We start from the raw sequence: 25,549 nt of genomic DNA, 5'->3' as shown, positions 1-25,549 counted from the left end.
TCAAGTCAATTTTATTTCTATAGCACATTTAAAAACAACTCTCGTTGACCAAAGTGCTTTACATTGGTGCAGGTACTAACGTGTTACATACAGTGGTACATAGATCAGCAATACATACCTAGATACACACATACAGCGCTCCCGCAGAGCACCTCAAGAAAGGTTTGAGAGTAGAAATAAGTTTTAAGTCTAGACTTAAGAGTCGATGGAGGGGGCAGTTCTGATGGGAAGAGGGATGCTGTTCCATAGTCTAGGAGCTGCAACCGCAAAAACGCGGTCGCCCCTGAGCTTATGCCTAGACAGTCAGTAACCCCAAGTCGGTCAATCTGAGGGTCCTGGAGGTGGTGTGGTGGGTAAGCAGATTTTTGATGTAGGTTCGGGAAAGTTTTGTAGACATAAAGAAGGAGCTTGAAATTGATTCAGAACCGCACAGGGAGCCACTGGAGAGAGGCCAGAATTGGGGTGATGTGGTCCCTTTTCACCACACCAGAGGTCATAGCCTCAGAATTAAAGGACGTTCCTTTAGGAAGGAGATGTGGGCGGTGAGTCTGTGGAATTCTTTGCCACAGAAGGTTGTGGAGGCCGTTAATGGATATTTTTAAGGCAGAGATAGATAGATTCTTGATTAGTACGGGTGAGAAGGCAGGAGAATGGGGTTAGGAGGGAGAGATCGATCAGACAAGATTTTATGGCAGAGTTGACTTGATGGGCTGAATGGCCTAATTCGTCCCCTATCACTTATGACCAAAAGGAGGCACTGAACCAGTTGATACTGGAAAATCAGCAGTGGACCTATGTATTTTTGATAAATATAACTTCCTTGAAACTTGCGTTATCAATGCATGCCACGATTCATGGAATGTCACAAACCCTTATCTTCAGCTGTTACATCTTGGTTTAGTTTTTGGAACTAGTTCACTGTGCTATGCTTATGAGATCATAATGCATTCTTTACAGTTCACCTAATTCTATATGAAATACAATTCCAGAAGGGGGAGAGTTTAACATTGTTCTTTTGATTTGATTGGACATTCCCTTATCCGCAGATTAGTCACTACACTGGAGCAATGCAAGCTTTAGATTTAAACGCATTGTATACTGGGCATTGACAGCCAGACAAACCCAAGACAAATGTAAAATGTGTTGTGAAGAGGTACTATACCAGCAACAACTGATTTTTTCCAAAATCAATTCAACACGAGCCCATTTTCGTTGTCATATTTTCTTCAAACTTTCCATAGGTTACACATGCAAATGTTACATACATATGATTCATAAAATAAACTGCTTTAAACAAGAGCCGTAAGCTGATCAAATAATAATTCAGTCCAAACTTGAAAGGATCACAAATATTTGTACAAGGATTGTTCTAGCACTGTTGAACTAAATGCCCTATGATATAATCTCAACAGCATAAAGGGGGTTACAAATTCAACATTTTTCAAGTCAGGGCCGAAAGTAACCAACCGGCAGTTAAGACCTCCATGAATACCCAGTATCCCATCTAAAACAATCATAAGACATGATCAGTAAGTGCTCTCCCTGGAAACATAGTAATCTGGGTACAACATTAATTTTGTCCATTTTCTTTAAGCAATTTCTTTAAACATTTCTTAAACCGTTTTCTTTAAGTGCTAATTCACATTAGCACCCATGAATCCATAACCCCACTGCAGAAGCAGATACAATTACAACTTGCAAAACACATTTGGGTGGATACATGGATAAGAAGGGCTTAGAGGGGTACGAGCCAAATGTGGGCAAATGGGATGAGCCCAGAATGCCATCATTCTCAGCAAAAACAAGGTGGGCTGAAGGGCCTGCTTCTATGCTAAATTGTCATTGAACCTGTCCAAATCACCAATACATTTCCACCACAGCACTATGCTGATCAGCTCCAACAATATAATCTTAGGAATGATTTAGTATGTTTACATACATTGCCATGTAAACAATCTTACTACCTTTATTGCCAACAAAACCTCCACCTTTTGCAAATAAAACAGAACTCACCAACACCATCACTATGTGTACTTTGATATTTAATTGACTTTACTTAAAAGAAATAATTCAGTACAGGTGCACAACCTTTTATCCGACGATCCAAATAACGAAAACCTCCGAATAGCGACATTTTTTCGGTCCTTGAAGAAAGGTCCTTGAAAACGTTCACCGAGGGCGGCCCGCAGAGGTGACAGCGGAACCTCCGGTCGGTCCTCGAAGAAAGGGGAACTAAATCCCCATTCATAAAAGAGAAGATGAGGGTATATTGCGCGGGAGGGTTAATAATTGACAATATGCTGCTACCTGCCAGCTGCGTTAAAAAGTTCCCACGGTAGACACGATACACAGTGTATCGTGAGTCTTGCGTGGTAACTTTTTAACTCAGCGTGCAGGCAGCAGTAGATTGTCGCTCCCTTCAGTTTCACCCCACCTACACCCCTCTGCTTCCCGGCCATGTGTGTGACCCCTTCACTCCCCTCTCCAGCTCCCCGCTCATTGCACCGGCGCGGGGGCTTTGTACTGTCTTCACGTCGCGATGCTAGCAGCACAGTGCCAGTCACCGGAGACGTCAGGACCAACGGAACACCGACCCCCAGGCCCACTGCAAGCACGGAGATCCCAGATCAGCAACTCCAGCCCAGCCCCGTTCCAACTCCAGAAGAACACGCTCCCCGTATGGGCAGAAGCTGATGGTGTGCAAGAATAACGTCTTGTTCTTGGGTCGCGCAGCTCGGGCTGTGGGCGAACTGCCACTTGTCGGCATAGCGGCCCATCGGGGAGCGGATTCCTCTGGAGTTGGAGGGGGGTATTGTGCAGTTTGATCGCCCCCTACTATCCCAGGGACAGGGAGACAGGACGTTCACCGAGGGCGGCCCGCAGAGGTGACAGCGGAACCTCCGGTCGGTCCTCGAAGAAAGGGGAACTAAATCCCCATCCATAAAAGAGAAGGTGAGAGTATATTGCGCGGGAGGGTTAATAATTGACAATATGCTGCTGTCTGCCCGCTGAGTTAAAAGTTCCCACGGTAGACACGATACACAGTGTAGGCAGCAGCAGATTGTCGCTCCCTTCAGTTTCACCCCACCTACACCCCTCTGCTCCCCGGCCATGTGTGTGACCCCATCCCTCCCCTCTCCAGCTCCCCGCTCATTGCACCGGCGCGGGGGCTTTGCACTGTCTTCAAGTCGGCGATGGCTGCAGGCCAGTGCAGTCACCGGAGACGTCAGGACCAATTGGACGTCGACCACCAGGCCCACCGCAAGCACGGAGAACCCAGAGACCCACAGCCAACAGCAGCCCAGCCCAGCCCCGCTCCAACTACAGGGGAACCTGGGTTGCGGATGACGGGGCGCAGCTCGGGGCATCGTAGGGGCCCATCGGGGAGCTGGTTCCTGTTGATCCTGACGTCTCCGGCCACCTGCTATCCTCCGGGAACTGTACCGCCCTTGCAGGAGAGTGGGGTTGTTTGCAGTTGCAGAGGGAGGGGGCAAGGGCGGTACAGTTCCCAGTCTCAGCTCCAGTCCAGGGGGGTGGCCGGAGACGTCAGGACCAACGGGACAGCGACCCCCAGGCCCACTGCAAGGACGGAGATCCCAGAGACCCACAGCCAGCAGCAACTCCAGCCCAGCCCCGCTCCAACTCCAGAGGAACACGTAGGGGCAGAACCTGATGGTGTGCAAGGTAAGTCTTGGGGTGGCGGATGAGGAGGCGCAGCTCGGGCTGTGGGTAAACTGCCACTTATCGCCGTAGCGGCCCATCGGGGAGCGGATTCCTCTGGAGTTGGAGGGGGAGGGGGGTATTGTGCTGTTTGATCGCCCCCTGCTATCCCAGGGACAGGGAGACACAGCGGCTTTTTAGACTGGTGGGCAATCACTTCCAAAGTTCTGCCCACACAGTCAGTACACCTCTCCTACACTGCATTTCATACAAACATTTATTCTGCAAAAAAAAACCACATTGAAGACTCAAGCTCGCGACCGAGTAACTGCCGGGATCAAGGCGCAAACTCGCGACCTTGCGGATATGAGCCGAACACTCTACCACTGAGCCAGCCATTAAAATCTACGCAAAAAAAATTCCATTCCGAAGACCGACAAATTCTGAATTACGAAAAGTGTCTGGTCCCAAGGCTTTCGGATAAAAGGTTGTGCACCTGTATTGCCACTCACACTTTTTTCATGTGGATTATTGGAATCAAAAATAAAGTATAAAGGAGATGAGATCAATTATAGTGACGGACTGTATTTAATATTTAGTTTAGACTTTGCGCACAACTTATTCACGAGAGAAAAATAACACGTATTATTCAAATTATCAAACATAATTTTAAAATGCTGAGCAACAATTAATGTGCTGTGAAATTTTGAATTGAGTGTGAAATCATGAAAAACCAATTAATCACAAAATTATAATAAACTTCTCATTAAATTTAATGCATCACCGTTTCACATTGAGCAACTGTTAATGGGACAGCTTCACAAACAACACATTTCATCCAATGTTTCTGAATGTCAAGGCCAAAGGAATTCAAGCAGCTTTGATCACTATATACATGATTTGAACTTATTGGGCATGGTATTAAGTGAGCTGATCCAATTTATTAGAGCAGTGGTTTCTGTTTAAAATGAACTATTAAGCAAAATCAACAAAGCATATGTTGAAGTTTCATGGCTGCAGTTATACTTTGAGTTAATCTTCCATTCAGGTGGCATTCTCCTTAATTATCCTTTTACTCAGAAATGCATCAACCATCGTCTTGAATGAACTTAATGGCCAAAGATCCACAGTCCTTGACGGTTGTGAATGTCAATGGACCAGTGTCTTTCAAATGAAGAAACTCCTCAGTTCCTAAAAGGCATACTATTCCATGACAATAGACCCTGGTTCTAGATCCTCAGCTACATCCTTGCTACATGAACCCTATCAAGAAAATTTTGGTTTCAATGAGATCGCTCATTCTTCAAAATTCTCCCTGTTGTAACATTTAGATAGGATGCAATTTCGTAATTTTAAGTTCCTTATTGTTACCTTCAAGTATTGTTGGTAACATTGGGCATAATCTTGCTCAACCCTTCCACATCCCTGCCTTATTTCCTGTCACACTAAAGGGCCTGTCCCACTTGCATGCGATTGCGTGCGTTTGGCGCGACCAAACGGAAGCGGAGTTCGTGCTAAGTTCACCGGTGACGTCATTTGCGTCATGCTTACCAATCAGCTGGGCAGGAGGCAGGCCGACTGAATTTGGGCATCACACGGCGTCGGGTGGTGATGTCATCACGCAACACCACGCCGGGCGGTGACGTCATCGTGCAACGCCACACCGGGCGGTGACGTCATCGTGCAATGCCATGCGCTAGGCGTACGCCGTCAAGACGCTGCGTACGACGACAAGACGCTGTGTACGACCGCAATGCGCCTGCATGCCGACAGGCCGTTGGCGCGCAATGATTTCGGCCACTGAAAGAATTTTGGAGCCCCGCACAACTCCGCGCTTCTAAGTGGGACCGGCCCCACACGGCCATACGGTGCCCATAAGCATCAAGCTACCACGAGGTCGCATAATTTGCGAGCCAAGGTCGCATAAGTGGGACAGGCCCTTTACCACTTGTGGCTCAGCACCTCGAATAAAGTTCAAGGTCTGTGCTAACTGTGCTTTAGGCAATGGATCATCTGGCTTCACCTCTTAAATGCTTTGATTGTCTTTAGATAGCTCATGGTGGTTGAAGACCTTTGAACAATTTTAAATCTCGCCATTAAAAATTAGTTCAAATAAATGAAAGTTTATTTTTTGAATTCGCTAAAAGAAATTGAAAACGAAGTAAAAAGAATTGACGAAACCACTTACAAAGCTTAAAATCATGTTCATTGATACCATTCAAATGAATGGGTTCCTGCTGCCTACATCAGCCATTCGTCATCCATAGCCAAGATACCAGCCATCAGATTTGTGCTCTGCAGCTTAACCCATTACAAATTTTCATTTGAAAATTGAACTGAATCAATTGCTGTTGATCCCAAAGCTAGCTGGAATGGAAATGCTATCACACAAAATACTCTGAACAATTCTGCAATAGCAACATTCTCAATGACTAAGGAGAATACATTTGGTTGGGCCTCTAGCATTCACACCTAACGTGTGGATTCCCAGTAAAATTCTGCAAAGCATACTGTCACTGGAATGAGAAATACATACTAAATCAATGCTTGCCAGTACTGGCCAACTTTACTCCTCTGGACAATGTACAGACAATCAAATGCAAAATGAATTGTTTCACCAGGAGTGCTCTAATTATCTGGGACTGAGAATTATGTGATCCTATACGTTTGAATGCTGGCTCTCACTGCAAACATCAACCCATCAAATAATAAATAACAGATGCAACATTCAAACCGCATTATACCATTGATGCTGGAAATAGGAATGACAAAATGGGAGCATCTGTGGCGAGAAGAACTCACCAATGGCCTTTTACCGTTTTCACAAGTCCTTGATATAATAATACCCTCCGCTTTCCACAGGTGCTGCCTGAATTGATATGTAGATGCAGAGTATGCCCATTTTATAATGGAAATGTTGTTTATAACTGCAACATGGCTGTCCACCCGAGGGCAAACACACTGTACCCCTGACTGCCAAGTAATCAACCTTGAAGTATGAACTTGATCGTGATGTCAAACAAAACTGTTGATGCGAAAACAAAATCTGTGGCCAAATTCAAACATGGCAATACATTCACATCTACATTCACATCACTGGAACCATTCATAGAAATTTGATAAGAAAATATCCAGTTATTCTCCAAGTGATGCTACTGTAAGTCCACAAGAACATTCTGCAAAAATAGCTTAATATACTTCAAGCTTTTGAAAAAAGCTTCTGCTCTACATTTTCACCAACAAATGGTGTAGATTCCTCTCGAGCCAAAGCTGCCTTAATTATAGCAGTACACAAACATTAAATTACTGAATGTAATAGAAACATAGACAATAGGTGCAGGAGTAGGCCATTCGGCCCTTCAAGCCTGCACCGCCATTCAATATGATCATGGCTGATCATCCAACTCAGTATCCTGTACCTGCCTTCTCTCCATAGCCCCTGATCCCTTTAGCCGCAAGGGCCACATCTAACTCCCTCTTAAATATAGCCAATGAACTGGCCTCAACTACCTTCTATGGCAGAGAATTCCACAGATTTACCACTCTCTATGTAAAAAATGTTTTTCTCATCTCGGTCCTAAAAGATTTCCCCCTTACCCTTAAACTGTAACCCCTTGTTCTGGACTTACCCAACATCGGGAATAATCAAGAATGTCTTTCCTCAGATTAGGAGACCAAAACTGTAGACAATACTCCAGGTGTGGTCTCACCAAGACCCTGCACAACTGCAAACCTCGCTGCTCTTATACTCAAATCCTTTTGCTATGAATGCTAAATCTGTAGTATTAGGTGAAAATGCAAGCAGTTCTACAATGATATGTGAAATATTTAGTGTCATTTAATTTCCTGCATACAGAATAGAGTGTGCTGTATTGCATAATATTTTATTACTGCACTACTACATATTTAGCGCTTGGTGAACCAACATACTTGACTAATTGAGACCCCTATTTTCCATGGATGTCTGACAAAGATGTCACCATATTGATGCATTCAGTTCAAAGCGAATTAATGCTTCCTAAAGAATGAGTATACAAATCTTGCACACATATGTCCAAAATATCTCAGAGTTGCAGAAGCTTGATTACTCCTCTGGAATGTCATGTATAATAATTGCAATTCCAAAATTGCAAATGTAAAGCATTAATGCAAGCAAGGGCTTTGTTTCTTCGAATATCAAATGACTTTCACAACTTCAGTTTTCTACCTTTGAAGCTCAATTTTATGTATATTATGTATAAAATGTCATTGGAAAAAATTAGTAAACAAAGTAATTCTGAAATTAATCAAAAAATGAATCAATTTTGACCATACTATACCTTTTCTGCCTTTTTGTCAGAAATATCTTGTTTTTCTAATACTGCCATGCTTTCCTTCAGATTTTTCACAATGTCTGCTGGAGACTTATGTGACTTGCCAAATGGAAATGGCATTGTGAACCCGACTTTTCCACCTGCGAATGAAAGGCAAAAACAATTTCAGAAAACTATGAATAAATACTGTACACATTTGAGGATTTTGCATGGATATCAACAAAATCTTACCTTTAAAATAGGAATTTGCCCGCCAGTTAATATACAGAAGAACTATAGATAGTTATACTATAACATGTGTTTCCATTCTGAGAATTGGTTGGTGATTGATGAATTAGAAAATCTCATTTGGATTACATGGACTGAATTGGTTGTAACATGATTTTAATCGGAAACTAAAGAACTATTTAAAAGTTACTTTGGAAATTGACAAGTGGAGAAAAAGCTGTCTAAGGGAGAGAAAACTGTTTCTATGTAATCATATGTAACACCATTGTCCCTAAGACTCATGTGTCTTATTAGCCTCAGGTGCCCATTGAAAATGACAAACATTCACTCTATTCAACTATGTAATATACTTAGCTTGCAGAAACAAAAATTAAAATGATTCTTTCTGAAGTTTCTGCAGGGGATGAAATACGCACCTAACCCACTTTTCCCCATTGACACAATTGTTCTTCTAAATGCGATTTTCTATAACACGATGTCTTAGGAACATAACTGATCGTAATCACATTATCACAGAATTACTTGTATTTAAAAAGAAAAGAAGTGCAGTCGTAATATGCAAACGGTTCTTCAGCTGCCTAACTGGCAGCATATAATGATCCATATTATTTCAGAGATCCAAGAACCATACACCTTAATGAATCAATGACACAGTCAGTTAAATTATATCTAATTGTTGACTAAGCTGATCTCCACAAAACACTATTTCTTGCGAGTTAAAAGGGGAACTCGTGTAATGGAAGGTGGGTTGCATTCCCAGCAAACAGTCCATATTGCATGTTTTATTAGGCAAAGCTGTATCATTAAAATAAGATTGTATTTACTATTTTTCCACATAAATTGTAAGCACGTAAATTTTAGTCAATATCTCAAATTTTTGGATAATGATTTGTGAATCCTTCAAGGGCGAATTTGCCGAGCTCAATGTATAGTTTAACATAATTCTTATCGCTTTTGGACTTCTCCCCATAAGGAGAATCAATTATTTTTTTAACGTCCTCCCCGATTGTAAATTGTAAACATCCATTCATATGCTTTTTCAAACTATTCAGTTGCAACTTGTAAAATCTTATGTATGATGAACACAAAACTTAAGGTTCTTTGCAAATGCACGTGCAAAAATGGTGCAATTTACATTACATTTCAAGTAACAAAACAGTCCGATTTAAAAAAAATGAAAATAACATTTAGATTCAATAACAGTAATAGTTCATTGAGACTCCAATGTAGCCAGATATATTTTTTAATGATGAATAAAAACCTGAGTAATAGGCAGTGTTGTTGGGCATGCGCAGTGATGTTAAGAGTGTACAAATCTGGAGCATAATTGACCCAAAAATCCTAATTAGTGTATTACTGTGGCAGCTGCATGCAAACTGTAGTAGTGATAAGTGGTTAATGTGGCTAGAGAAAAAGCACGAGGACCAAGTTTGACAATTAACAAATGTGCAAGTTCCAATAGACACTCAGTGCTCCAAATGATAAATACATTAATTAGTCCAGCCTGCAACAAAGAATTTTAACTTTCATTTAGATTGGGATCAGTAGACCAATTTAGTTCAGAAAGATAGGGATCAGAGGGTTTTCCATAACCACATTATCCAGAAGAGACTCGAATCTATGAAACTCAAAAGATCAACCTCACTTATTATGTATTTAGTTCAGTTTATTTTACAGATACAGCGGGGAAATAGGCCCATCGGCCCACCGAGTCGGCACTGACCAACGATCCCGGAACATTAACACTATCCTACACACACTAGAGACAATTTATACCAAGCCAATTAACCTACAAACCTTTACATATTTGGAGTGTGGGAGGAAACTAAATATCTCTGAGAAAGCCCGCGCAGGTCACGAGGGGAACGTACAATCTCCATACAGACAGCACCCATAGTCAGGATTGAACCCGGGTTTTTCTCTGGCGCTGTGCTACTGTATTTGTATAAGAGCTGTAATTTTTAAGTCACGGCCTCCTCCCAATGAGGAATGATCATATACAGTAAGCAAATATTTAAATATAATCACCTCAATGTTTTCAGTAACTTCATATTCGTATGATAACGCGGTTTGCTTTAAATTCATAACTTTCTCCCTAAGATGTAGAAAGTCACTTTCTTATTCCATACTTTTCATTGCCAGTAGTGTTAAGTATTTTTGTATAACTTGGCACATTGCCATTTGTTTATAGTAACAAGTAACAAGTAGCCTTTATTGTCATTCAGACCTTGCAGTCTGAACAAAATTTTGTTGCCTTGCAGTCCTACATATAGCAAAAATGACAAAACACACAATAAACACAAATTAACATCCACCACAGTGAGTTCACCAGGCATCTCCTCACTGTGGTGGAAGGCAAAAGTCTTAAGTCTTTGTCTCATCCCTTCTTATTCTCCCTCTGCGCCGTGGCCACTGCCGCTGGGCATATATAACTGGGCAGTGAATCATTAAATATTGTATCAAGTAATCTGAAGATACAAGAGACTGCAGATGCTGGAGTTCCACTGCATAGTATATTTATCAAAGAAAATCCATTGTTTTAGTGTAGGAAGCAACTGCAGATGCTAGTTTGCACTGTAGACACAAAACTTAGCGGGTCAGGCAGCATGTTTAAGAAGGAACTGCAGATGCTGGAAAATCAAAGGTAGACAAAAGTGCTGGAGAAACTCAGCGGGTGCAGCAGCATCTATGGAGCGAAGGAAATAGGCAACGTTACAGGGACAGGCAGCATCTCTGGAGAGAGGGAATGGGTGATGTTTCGGGTCAAGACCCTTCTTCAGACCATTGCATTAGGTTGTTCTTATCATCTAGAATGTTTCCCCCATCCTCCTCAATTCGTTCTTCCCCTTAATTAGTCCATCAAACCTTTAACATCTCTGATGCCCTCTCACACTTCAACAGTCCCTAGGCCACAATTAGCTTCATGAAGGACATCCAGTCTCTTCACACATCCATCTGCACATAAAATGGTGCGAGGGCCCTTTATTTGAACAAAGGTTCAAACGGTTCAATTTCACCACTGCATTCATCACTCAGGTGAACCTTTTCTTAGCAATAAAGTTCCTCCAACAGTTTTTATTGTTATCTACAGTGACGATTTTCGGTCTACACAAAAGCACAATAATCTGCAGGAACATTGTTGGGGGAAAACTGATGCAAGATCTGTGTCACCTCTTCAAACACAATGAGTGATATATGTGAATTAAGAATTCCATTTACCAAGAACAGAAGTAAACGTGGAATCAAAAGATAAATTATACATAACGGCAAAATGTAATGGGCACTGGCAATGGGGAGATTAAAACAATAGATAATAGAACAAAGAGCTGGAAAGAAAAAGAGTTGCATAAACTAGCATGAGATTTCAAGATGATTGCACAAGGAAAGAGTGGGTGGTCGGGTACTATGTACATTCTTTATAAACTGATGTAATGCTGTAAATGAAGAGAAATTAGAAAATGGGAATATAAAATGCTGGTATAGATTTAAGTGCAAAGATAAACCCGATTGCCTTCTTTTCGACAAGGTGGCCAAGGGGTAAAGGTATTCCATCAACCTTCGAAACGCACTTGCGACAAATTCCAAAAGATACAGCAAAATGAAGTGTTTGGTCATGAAACTGAAGGTATTGATTAGGGGGCCTGATTAGGAAACTAATTGCATTTCTAGCTGCTCAACCTAGGGCAGATTTTCTACCTCAGTCTGTGTTGGGATAGCATTTAATGACAAATGGTGTAGAAATCCAACCATTCAAGTTTGTCAATAATATAAAATCAATATTGGGGGGGGTAGGTTACATATAAATATTAAAAAGCAATAGGTGACGTTTCAGTTCGGGACCCTTCCTAGGGGGGCGCTGTCCTGTATGGTATGGGGGCGCCGTCTTGTATGGTATGGGACCCTTCCTAGGGGGCGCTGTCCTGTATGGTATGGGGGCGCCGTCTTGTATGGTATGGGACCCTTCCTAGGGGGCGCTGTCCTGTATGGTATGGCTGCCCAGCCTGCAGCTGTCCGTTTTTTCTCTCTTTTTTATTTTTAGTTAGTTGAGTTTTTTGTCTGGAGTTCTAGTCTTTTTATGTGGGGGGGGGGGGGGGGGGGGGGGGAAGGGGGAAAAACTGCTTTTCTAGGGTCCCTACCTGGTCGGAGAGGCAGCTTTTCTCCGGGCTGCACCGTCGACCCGTCCTCGCGGCCTACCAGCGGGCCTGGAGCGGCGTTTCCGGTTGGGGACCGCCCAGAACCTCGGCTTCGGCAGCGGCACAGTGCTGGAGCGCTATCGCGGAGCGGGCGATGTCTTGCCCGGGTCGCTGCGCTGGAACTCCAGTGAGCTGAGAACGCCGATAAAAACATCGCGGAGCTGCGGGCGGCAGCGCTGACTTTTCACCGGGAGCCTGGGATCTCTCAGCGAGATTGCCAGTTGTGGAGCTCCAACCGGCGCGGCCCTGTTGGCTTCGGAAGCCGGGGCCTCCAGTACGGAAGCAGCCGTTCCAGGTGTCCAAAGCCGCTGTGAGGACTCTCCCAACGCCGGAGCAACATCACCCGGCAGAACGGCCTGGAACATCGGGCCTCCGTGGAGGCAACTGTGGAGGCCTCAATTGGCTCGACTATGGGTGAACTGGGAAGGGGGACTGGACATTGTGCCTTCCCTCATAATGGGAAACATTGTGGGGGGATGTTTTTATGTTTAAATGTCTTTATTACTATTATGTCTGTATTCTTTCTTTATGTGCTGCATGGCAAGAAGCATTTCACTACACCTAGGTGTATGTGACCATTAAAATAACCTTTGAACCTTCTTCAAACAAAACGTCTCCTATGCATTTGCTCCTGGGATGCTGCCTGACCCGCTGAGTTATTCCAGCATTTAGTGTCTATCTTTGGTATAAAACAGCATCTGCAGTTTCTTGTTATTACATCAAAAAGCCATATTAGCCTAAGCATTTCAGCAACATAGTAGAATAACGGTTTCAGTATTGCCTCAGCACATTCAAACTCTGTTCCCTCTAAGGACAGCAGGTTTTTGTGTAGCTGTTATATCTGCTTGGATGGTGACACTTTCCACATCAGTGCTTCTGAAGTGTCTTTCTTTGCACCAGTGGTTTTCCCTCCTCGGGAAATGAAAAAGTAGTGAATGCAGCCCACTTGGTCACATCAACCAGACTACCCTCTCCATTGACATCACACCTCTCGGGAAAGCAGCCAACATAATGAAGCATCACTCGCACCCAATCATTCTCTTTACCCATCTTCCATTGGGTAAATTTACAAAAACCTAAAAGCACACAAGAGATTCTCGAACAGTTTCTTTGGTGCTGTTTTTAAAACTGATGGACAAACTTCTCATATGCTACAGATGAATTTGTGATCTTTCAACCTAACGCATTGTGGTGCTTGTACATTTTTTATTTGCACCCTCTCCATAGCTCTATTTTGCACTGTTCATTTTCTCTGCTGTACTACCAGATGTACTTATGTATGGTGTGATTTGGATAGCACACAGAACAACATTTTGTACTTAACACCAAAGGCGAACTATGATTTATGAAAAATATCAATTTGAATCAGTTTCCGTAGGATTTGGATGGCAAAAGGGTGATTTGATCTAAGTTTAAGACTCAGAAGAATTGATGGATGAAACAAATCTATATATTTGAAACGTTCAAAGGATCTGGAGACAATGGCCAAAAATTATAGCCAAGCCTTCAAAAGTTATGCAAGATAGCTTGCATGCAAAGTGGAATATGTTTGAAAAGTTCTTCCATAAGTGGCAATTGACGAGAGGTTAATCGTCAATTTTAAATCGGAGCTTGAAAGTTTTTGTAAAAAAAAACTACACTGGGGCAAAAGCAGATAGATGCACTGAGTTACGGTCATAAATCAGCTCAAGAAGAAACGCATTTAGATACTCATCGAGATATTCTTAATGATAAGGTGGGGACCATAATCTACATTGCACACATCTTACAAATGAATATAAGATGAAAAGCAGAATGAGAATGAGGAGAACCAGCTCCCCTTTGCCAAGAATGGTGGATGGCTTTTTAAATAAATATTGAGCGTTTGGATTCAGTGTGCATGCAACAATTTTTTAAACTAGAATGACAGCATACAATTAAACAAGGCCATCAGAGCCACAATGCTAAATAGTTGGTGGGTTCTAATTGACAACCCCAAATTATAATAAAATTTGCAGACTTCGAAGATTATATATTCAAGCAAAACTGGCACAGAACTAGGCACAATATAACTTGTCTTAGGTTTCCAAGTTAAGATAACAAATGATTTAGTGCTGCCAATAATCTAGAAATGCAGACAATGTATATCAAGGCCAAGAGGATGAGCTTTCATTGCCTGTGCTGCTCAAGACAAAGAATAGGGCTTATTCATATTTGAAAATGCAGTAATCTGAGAACAGTTGTCATTTTCTCAGGAGAGGGAAATAATTTAGTTGCCTCGTTGAATTCATTTATGATCAGACTGGGGACTCAAATTATTTCAAAGTTGGCAATGAACTGATCTAAAGTAAAACATGAGAGTACAGAACAAAAGACAAGATCCAACACCATAATTGTAGTTATAAAACACTATTCTTTAGTTAAATGACATTAAAATGTATAGAGACCAACCCAACCGAGTCTGAAGAAGGGTCTCGACCCGAAACGTCACCCATTACTTCTCTCCAGAGATGCTGCCTGTCCTGCTGAGTTACTCCTGCTTTTTGTGTCTATCTTCTAGAACCCAATTAAAATTGGAATGGGAAATACTACAGGTAAACAAAAATGCTGGAGAAACTCAGTGGGTGAGGCAGCATCTATGGAACAAAGGAAATAGGCAACATTTCGGGTCGAAACCCTTCTTCAGGTCGAAACCCTGAAGAAGGGTTTTGACCCGAAACTTTGCCTATTTCCTTCGCTCCACAGATGCTGCCTCACCCGCTGAGTTTCTCCAACATTTGTTTACCTTCGATTTTCCAGCATCTGCAGTTCCTTCTTAAACATGGGAAATACTACATTTTGGTATAGGCTGTGGGCCAAGGAGCTTTCTTGTTCAAGTTCGTGACCCAACTCACAGAACTACCTGGATTTTTAACATATTGTGTGAAAATATTATATAAATCATACCTGAAACTCGTCAAAACCAAAACCTGCACATTTTAAAAAAATATGAGAAAAACCTCAAATTTTCCAAGTAGTAATTGCCCTATCAATGCACGTTTGACATTGAGGTTGGACACAAATTGACCAATCCCGCACTTTGTTTTATGGTCGCTGGGCAGCGAGGACCCTAGGATCACGGCTGCCTCCTAATTACATCTAAACAATAACAAGGTTTCAAAGGAATGAAGGTAATGCTCACCTTGCTGATCATTTTGTTTTGTAATTGATTTATCTTTATAAAGTTATGATGTGAACTGTTAAATAAAAATGATAAATAACAAATGTAGAGCTAGGGTTAGGATTAGGGTCAGTCAGTCGGGTTTGTCGGTAGGCCGATAGATGCTGTGGAGGATTGGTCGGGCTGTCGGGCCACCGGTGGGTTGTGAGAGTTGGGCCGGGCCTGCGGTGAGTGGTGAGAGCAGTCGGTCGGGCTGGGCCTCTGGTGGGTGCTGCGAGTGGTCGGAAGGCTGGTGTTGCCGCGAGCGGGCGGACTGACGGAACCGGCGCTATGTGGGTGCTGAAGGCGGCCTGGGCAGCGTGCATAGCAGTGCTGCTCCCCACCATCATCACCACGGTGATCCAGAAGGGCATGCTGGCCGAGGTGGACATGCTGCTGGGCCACACGTACGGAGCCCGCAGCCGGTCCCAAACCAGCTCCAGCTCCAGCCGTGGGCAACTCTGGAAGGGGGCGAGTTAGGGTTAGGCATTTTCCTGTCAGTGGAAGATGCCTTAGCCTTCCCCCAGCCTGGCACTACCCCAGTCCCACTATGGCCGTGACCCCCACTCTGCACACTGGCAGTCAGTGGGGTTCAATAAACGGGGGAACCCACATGAACTGCCTTCACCCCTTAATTAGGCTGGTACAGGAGTGGGACCTCTGCGGCAGTCTCATTCAAAATACACACTCATAATGATATTCATTTTATTATTTATATTACAGTCATTCATTTTATAATTATATATTACAGTCATATTCACGTCACATGGTATAATAATATATGGTTTAAATAGATTGCAACACGGAAATAGGCTCCCCATGGCGTAATGTGGGCATTGGACACTAGATGGCGCTTACTTTTTCGATTTTATTTTCTAATTAGTTTAATTAATAAATGTGCAACTTTTGGCACCAACTTCCTTCTCAATTCTATTTTATCTAAATCTGTGCAAAATTTCACGTAGTTCCGAGACATGGGTCACGAAAGTTGATTTCTAGACACATTTTTGATGCTCGGACCACAGCCTAGTATGGATGCATTAACAGTGAAAAAGGCAAATTGTTCAAAGATACACTCAAACCTTTTTGCAGCAATCCCGATACTCCCAACATCATTGAAAATGAGTGGTGTGGGGGGGAGATAAACAGGTTAGACAGATAGATTTAAAATTCACACTGTTCTCAATCTTCTCCAGACTATGCCACCTCTGATGTTCTTCTGCACTGGTGGTTTTCTCCCTCCCCCAGCTTCCTCTGCTCCATTTTCACAAGCACAACACGTAAAAACCACAGCTTTAGGAACTTCCTGCCCATAATACCTCAATCTGTTCTACCCCTTTCCAACATATGACTATCTTCCGAGAACTATTTCTTAGAGTAAGCTCTTAACATTATCTTCCCTTCAGCAAAGCACATTGAACGTGAAGAAATCCAGAAACATTTACAATAGAAGGTGCCCATTCACCTAATTTGTGCTTTTCAATAAAAAGAGCTATCCAGCCTCATCCCACATTGCAGCAAGTGGTCTGTAGCCCTGCAGGTCATGCTCTTCACCAATACTTTATTTACAATACTTATTACAATGTTAAGGATTCAACTTTATTTGTAATTCTACATCCATGGAATGAATGATTGGGAGTGGAAATAAAGTGGAGATGTGGATTTCACCTTCTGGCACTAAATGGCACTAAAGTCTCTCTTTAGCCAAAGAGCTTCACTCTCCAATCATCTAAAACTGGCAACACCTCAAACCTCATCCACATATTACCAATGCAATCATATTGCTCCATACTCTACACAGTAGGCAAGCTATGATAGTTTCAGATGATCGGAGAGTCTCATGCTCAATACTTACATTCATTCCTGACAGAATAATTGGGAAAGAATTCAGTATTGAATTTCACTCACGTTATTGACCTGCACTGCAATCTTTAAGAATTGTAAAGACTGCAGTGAAAAAGACATTAAAATGTATAGAACCCAACCCCACAACAATATCCTATCAGTTTTCTTCCACCCTTGTACCTCCTTGAATGCATTTCCTTGGATTAAATTGATACATTTTTCATCCAAATGATCAGATCATGTTCCTTTTCCCAGTTAACTCGAATTCAATTTGGTATCTGCAGACTTCTTTCACACCTCTACACATTCAAAGTTGCGAGGCCTTTAAATAAAAACATTTTAAATGCCTCCAACATTTAAGACATTCATATACCAGATGCTTTAATTTTAAAAGCAGATTAAAACATTACAAAATTAAAAATCTCTCTCCTAATCAGCAGGTTGTAAATTCACATCTAAATGAGTTGGGACTTCAACCTTGCACAAAGTATTGCCAGCTGAGTATAGAAGAAGCAAATTCACTGACATAATGCAGGGGAATTCCACCACTACTAACCTCTGCTGTTGGACTCCATGAAGTTTAGTAATGGAACCAGGTGACAGATGTACATAGAAACATAGAAAATAGGTGCAAGAGTAGGCCATTCGGCCCTTCGAGCCTGCACCACCATTCAATATGATCATGGCATGGTATGTTAGCATTCATAGCAAAAGGATTTGAGTATAGGAGCAGGGAGGTTCTACTGCAGTTGTACAGGGTCTTGGTGAGACCACACCTGGAGTATTGCGTACAGTTTCCGTCTCCTAATCTGAGGAAGGACATTCTTGCCATAGAGGGAGTACAGAGAAGGTTCACCAGACTGATTCCTGAGATGTCAGGACTTTCATATGAAGAAAGACTGGATAGACTCGGCATGTACTCACTAGAATTTAGAAGATTGAGAGGAGATCTTGTAGAAAATTACAAAATTCTTAAGGGGTTGGGCAGGCTAGATGCAGGAAGATTGTTCCCGATGTTGGGGAAGTCCAGAGCAAGGGGTCACAGTTTAAGGATAAGGGGGAAATCTTTTAGGACTGAGATTGGCTATATTTAAGAGGGAGTTAGATGTGGCCCTTGTGGCTAAAGGTATCAGGGGGTATGGAGAGAAGGCAGGTACAGGATACCGAGTTGGATGGTCATCCATGATCATATTGAATGGCTGTGCAGGCTCGAAGGGCCGAATGGCCTACTCCTGCACCTATTTCCTATGTTTCTATGTCTCTGTTTCTATCAGTTACTTAATACTTCCCAGAGAGAGACCCGTGGAAGCCTAGAAATTTACTAGTTTAGAAGTTGATGTATTCCCTTCAGAATTACCGGTATCTATATTTGTAATAAAACACTTGCACAAAATGTGTATTTATAAATTAACTGGAAAAATTATTGTGGGTACACTTGAATGAAGAAGTGAATCACTTAGAGATATGCATGGCAATTCTCAGAAAACACAAGATAACTGAAGTCTTACAGGAAAAATAACATCAAATCATGTTACATGGAATAGTTATTGACAGCCATTTCCATTATATTGCTGGATTAACTCCATTTTATGAGCAGCCAGTTTATTCGAATTTCCCACCATGCTTTCATCTAAACTATTGACACCAAATATAAACCAATACAAAGTCTCTTCCAGATTACTGACTAGGGTAGTTCATATGCAATTGCTCCACCTTCCTCCCAAAATTAATCTGTATTATTCTCCTGTCTCTCGCTTCTAATCCCTCTCCAAACACATATGTTCTCTCAAGTTTGTACCCATTTAACCTCCGACAGCCAATTCTCCTTTCTTGCTCCCAAATGCTGAGTTCAGTGTGACTGCAGCTGACCATTGCCCCATATTTTTTAATCTCCCCTTGTAAATTAACACTAAATTCAGGTATCATTCCATAAAGCCATGACCCTTCAAATGACCAATAACATTCCCCAAGTGTGATGTCTCAACCACTCATTGTACTCCAGTACAGTCCACTCAGTCAACTCAAACATTTTAAAAGTGCAGTTTTATCTTGACCTTAAAGGCCCATGGCTCAATGATGGTGTTGCAGGGATCAGCACTCATTGATATTGCAGCCTACTTTGAAGGCACTGGAGGCAATACCCTGGTCCATATCTGGCACCTTTATAATTACAGTGCTCTCCATAATGTTTGCGACAAAGACCCATCATTTATTTACCTCTGCACTCCACAATTTTAGATTCATAATAGAGAAAAAAAAAAATCACATGTGATTTTTACTAAAGTGCACGTTGTCTGATTTTATTAGCCGATTCTGCACCAATTGCCTTCACAAACCCCCCCCCCCCCCCCCCCCCCCCGCCATCTATCCATCCCGCACTGATTCACCCCCCTCCCCCCAAATGTCTTTAGAGCGAACATTAACTATGTTTGATAACAAAATGCAATCAAATGTTTTAATTGCCAATGTTATTATTTGTTTTAATCCATAAAGATGGATTAATTAAATTGTGAACACGTGAAGCATTAAAACCGCAGTGTTCGATTGTCACTGCTACCGTTGACAGGTTATTACAGAATTCATTTTAACGGCAAATCAATGCTCTTAATATGAAGTATCAGTACTGTTATTTCATGAGCAACATTCACAACTATTCGTTGGATTTATCCAGGTTTTACTTCTACAGTCAGTCATATACATCACAAATTTGGTCGGGAGATATTTCAGTTGAAATTTTAACGTTAATTCTGAAGTGGGAATGGTGGAAACAGCGTTTATCAATTTTTTTTTTTTAATCTGGTGTGTACAAACTGGGTATCTTCATTGCCACATACATCTAATCTGAATGGTCGGTAATGTGGCGTTTTGACACCTTTAAACATATTACCAAAAGAACATTTGCTGCAGTTATGTCCTTTGGCCGTCTCTTGTCAGTTAGTGTAATGTTTAACCTGTCAGATGGGTACAGTCGGTTTTAATAGCTATGATCATAAAATGCCTTTAGAAATTTCCTTGCAACCTGTATATTTTGTTGTGGATAAATGTGGGAAGTGAGAGTGTTTCTGTACCAATAGCAATGACGACCCATGCTATGACCATGTCATGATCATTTTCGGTCCGTCACAGAAAACATGCCTGCATCAATCTGTAGTGTGCATGGTTAAGGATATATGTTATCATGGTCCAGGATTTATTGACACTGGTTGATCATACACTGAATAATCCAATCACATTTTTGTTTGCAAAGTGGAAAGAAATAATAGAAATTGCATTCATTGCAACGTGTAAAAAGAGTTGAGATATTGTATTATAATTTTGCTGCATGTCATTGTGGTATATATCATGTCTTGATTGGTGAATATGTTTAGTTTGTGACCTTATTTAGCAGAAATAATATGTGAATGCTTCATTGAGCATAATTCCGAATGGTAACTACGCACTTCGTCCGAGCACATTATCGCACGCGTCATGTAAGCCGTCTTAAATGACCACCTAAACTGTCATTTGGCAACCGGCTGGCAACAAGAAAAAAAAGTAGTGAGAGCCCTGTTTAGCCTGCCTATATCCCCCAGGTGCTCCTGTGCAGCTGCCTCACAGCCCACATCGTCTGCACATCGGCAAACATTGATAAATTGTACTTGAACTCCACATCCAATCCCTGAAGTAGCTCGTGAACAGCTGAGGCCCAGCACCCATCCCTTTGACACTCCACTAGTCACTGTCTCCCAAATAGAAAATGAGCTGTTTGTAGTTTCCGTTTCCTGCAAGCAATTAAGAGGCCACTGCTCAGTATTTTATATCAATTCGCAATTCATGGCAGGATATAATGCCCAACATAATGTTCTTGTTTTGTTTTAAAAATTCAGCTTGAACATAGTACCTTATAAAAGGCCTCCTGAATGTCCAAATTTGCCTATCCACAACCGTGCTCTCTTTTAGTCTGCTAATGTAAACCTCAAGAGACGAACTGATTTGCTAAACATCATTTCCATTTCATATATCCATGCTGACTCTTGTCAATCCTATTATGTCAATATTTTATAGTATACCATTAAACATTTCAGAGTAATCCCAGCATTTTCCCCCATTCCAGACTCACTGGCCCACAGTCCCCCAATTTCTCTCCCCCACCCTCTATTATATTTGTTACTGTTCAATCTGTGGGTACCATTCCATTTATCCTGTATTTGTACATTGTGGACAGCTTGATTGTAATCTTGTATTGTCTCTCCACTGACTGTGTAGCACTCAACAAAAAAGCTTTTCATTGTACCTCGGTACATGTAACTATAAACCAAACTAAATGATCTCTGGAATATTGATTGAAGACAACCAGTACACACTGTTTCTCCATATTCACCACCTTCAAATGCCTAGGGTGCAAGAAATCAGACCCTGGAGATTTACATTAGCTTAAGAATAAGGGGCAGGTCATTTAGAACTGCAATGAAGAAAAACTTTTTCACACAGAGTTGTGAATTCATGGAATTCTCTGACACAGAAGGCAGTGGAGGCCGATTAACTGGATGCATTCAAAAGTTCGATAGAGCTTTTAGGGCTTGCGGAATCAAGGGATATGGGGAGAAGGCAGGAACATGGATGATCAGCCATGATCACATTGAATAGTGGTGCTGGCTCAAAGGGCCAAATGGCCTACTCCTGCACCTATTATCTATGTATCTAAGCAGCTCTATTAATTTCACCAATAAGAATTTTAGTTTCACTAATACCTTTTTACTAATAATACTTGGAATTCTTTACTCACTGTGGTCCTATTGAGTATGGGTGACAATCTTCTTGTTCTATTTTTAGCCAGTTCAGAGGGATGTTTGAGGTGTGAAGCCAGAAAGCAAAGGACTTGATGGCAGAGGCCCAGTAGTATAATCTGAAATTTGGAAGAGCAAGCCCGCCCGTAGTTTTTGATTTGTAGAGCTGATCTTTGTTTCCTATGAGTTTTGTAATTCCACAAGAAAGGTATTATTATCGAATCTAATCTCTTAAAAAATGTTTTGGTAAGAGAAATAGGAATGTTCTGAATTAGATATAGTAGCTGGGGTAAGAAGATCAATTTAATGGTATAGGGAGGTTTCACGGCAGTTGGGTCTTGACCCATGACCCGTACTGTTGCTACGCTACTCCAAATGGATTACACGCGATGTACTGCAGGTAGGCACTGACCATTGTTTCCAGCGTAGCGGGCCCGTTAAAACCCGCTGAAATTGTCAATTTTTGCGCTGTAAATAATTATGGAAATCGGGATAAGCGTGTGAGACATTTAGCCTACTTCAGAATTCCAAAAGTAAGGAGAAATGACGGTAGATAGAAGCGAGAGCTGAAGGGACAACAACAGCCAGAGTGCTTGGTGAACATTGGCTGTTTGCTCACTGCATTTCATCAACGGTAAGGCATTATTTGTGTTTTTTCTTGATTCCTTTGATCTCCTAATCCGAGGAAAGACATTCTTGCCATAGAGGGAGTACAGAGAAGGTTCACCAGACTGATTCCTGGGATGTCAGGACTTTCATATGAAGAAAGACTGGATAGACTCGGCTTGTACTCGCTAGAATTTAGAAGATTGAGGGGGGATTTATAGAAACTTACAAAATTCTTAAGGGGTTGGACAGGCTAGATGCAGGAAGATTGTTCCCGATGTTGGGGAAGTCCAGAACAAGGGGTCACAGTTTAAGGATAAGGGGGAAATCTTTTAGCACCGAGATGAGGAAAACATTTTTCACACAGAGAGTGGTGAATCTCTGGAATTCTCTCCCGCAGAAGGTAGTCGAGGCCAGTTCATTGGCTATATTTAAGAGGGAGTTAGATGTGGCCCTTGTGGCTAAAGGGATCAGGGGGTATGGAGAGAAGGCAGGTACAGTAAACTGAGTTGGATGATCAGCCATGATCATATTGAATGGTGGTGCAGGCTCGAAGGGCCGAATGGCCTACTCCTGCACCTATTGTCTATGTTTCTATGTTTCTCTCCCACTTACCCCGACTCCCACAATTTTTTTCAGCGCAAAAATTCAACATTTTGGCGGTTTTTAACAGGTAGGAATGTACGCGTTTCTAGCATTAATAACATATACCAGAAGTGACGGATGTTTTCCAGTTGGATTTAGCGGCTCCGTGCGTCGAGCTCTATGACCCAGTGACCTTTCATGCAACCTCCCTATTCACTCTTCCGAGTAAGGAAATTGGAAGAGTTTTCCAGAATTGGATTTTGCTTTTTAGGTTTTCTAATAAGGAAAGGAAATTGGCCAGTCGAAGGGAAGAGTAACACTTTGTAACCTCAATCCCTAGATAGGTCAATTTATCTGTTGTTACTCTGAAAGGAAAATTCTCCAAAGTATCTAAGGTGATGGTATGAACTGGTATGAAATGTACCAAACAGGTTAATTTTTTCCAGTATCGCTGGAATAGTGGTTTGATGTTCTGTTATGTACAGGAGGATATCATTCGCGTACAAAGATATTTTATTTGTAGTCTCTATCGTGTCGTAACCATGAATACGTGGATCTAATCGAATACTCAGAGCAAAAAGGTTCTATAGCAAGGGCAAATATTAATGCTGATAGGGGGCAGCCCTGTCTTGTTCCCCTGAACAAATTAAAGGGAGATGAGAGTGTTTGGTTGGTGAGAATTTGTGCTGTCCGATTTTTATACAGAAGCTTAATCCATTCCAAAAAGTTGTATCCAAAGTTAAATCTCTTGATGAGCTCGAATAGGTATGGCCATTCAAACTGGTCAAATGCTTTTTCAGTATCAAGCGTTAGTATAGCCAAGTCGTTGTTTCCATCTCTTTCCTTCTCCAATATTAGAATATTTTTCTAAATCTAGTTTCCAAATACACCACAGCCAACTTGTGTCTTGTTTTAGTCGGATCATTTTGTTTGAGCCAACTACACCGCATCACTTTCAATTTTTTTTGAGACTATTTTTTGTGAAAATCCAAGTATTGCAAATAGGGTTAGGAGGGAGAGATGGATCAGCAATGATTGAATGAGAGTAGACATGATAGGAGGAGAATTAAGTTATGCACTTATGAATCTCTTGGCATTTTCCTTCAACTTTTGTGAATTTTAATTCATAGATTATATTCGAAACCATGGTATGACAGAGCAGTTAATTTTATTTTAACTGATATGAGCAAATCAGAACTAAAAATAGCATTCTATGCAAGTTTGTCAACTTTAAATGACTAGATAAGGTAAATAAAAGTCGTCTTGGGTCACAGCCAAGTACTCAACAGTGGAATGCCTTGCAATGAAAGTGTCAGAAATTGCACGACCCTAGGGAACATTTGGTTGACCACAGAGTTGCGTATGAATCGTTTTAATTTTAGTTCAAATATGTCTCTGTAAAAATTAAACTACATCATAAGTTTGGATGCTCAGCCTAATTTTAGGCTGCAAATACCAGCCAGTTGATTCTTGGGTTCAGAGTTGGAACATGGATGTACAAACATGAGGCTTCTGTGTACCTGTACCTGAATACCACATCGTTTTAAGAGAGTCATACAGCATGGAAACAGGCCCTTCGCCCCAACTTTCCCACACCATCGACACTAGTCACACCTGCCTGGGTTTGGCCCATATCTTTCTAACTTATTCTCTCTCTGTACCTGTCTAAATGTTTTTTTAAATTTGCAATAGTACCCATTTCATCTACCTCCTCCGGCAGCTCGATCTATACAACCACCACCCTTTATATAAAAATGTTACCCCTCAGGTTCCTATTCCAGCTCCCCCCCACCTTAAACCTATGTCCTCTGGCTCTCTATTCCCCTACTCTGGGCAAAAGACTATATGTTTACCCAATCTATTCCTCTCGAAATGGAAAAGGTGATTAATTTGTATTTCTAAACTCCAACAAATAAATTGGAACATGAACTGCACTACAAAATAATGCAGATTGAACAATTTGTGTAAAAATACTTACTTCTGTGACAAAGTAACACAAGGATGTCTGCCAAACCATTGGGACATTGCTTATGTTCCTCTTTCTTCCTTTTCAATGATTACAATTCCATTTATCACATTTGTATTTCCACCACGAGTCAATAAACAGTCCAATTATTTTCTTAAAACACACAGAACTGAACCTTATGAAGGAAAATTATTTATAACTTCAATGGC

The 25,549-nt window shown here is 41.6% G+C and overlaps 1 protein-coding gene across 1 annotated transcript in view; it reads right to left on the bottom strand.

Moving 5' to 3' along the window:
- cab39 (calcium binding protein 39) overlaps nucleotides 1-25,549 on the bottom strand; it is a 72,970-nt gene that overhangs the window by 31,821 nt on the left and 15,600 nt on the right. The window contains exon 2 of the mRNA XM_055646434.1: nucleotides 7,980-8,113. Within this exon, the coding sequence (XP_055502409.1) occupies nucleotides 7,980-8,093 (114 nt within the window). The 5' untranslated portion in view covers nucleotides 8,094-8,113. The remainder of the gene's footprint in view (nucleotides 1-7,979; nucleotides 8,114-25,549) is intronic.

Source organism: Leucoraja erinacea, chromosome 14 (genome assembly GCF_028641065.1).
Source record: "Leucoraja erinacea ecotype New England chromosome 14, Leri_hhj_1, whole genome shotgun sequence".
NCBI lineage: Eukaryota > Metazoa > Chordata > Chondrichthyes > Rajiformes > Rajidae > Leucoraja > Leucoraja erinaceus.
This window is presented reverse-complemented; position numbering and strand designations above follow the sequence as displayed.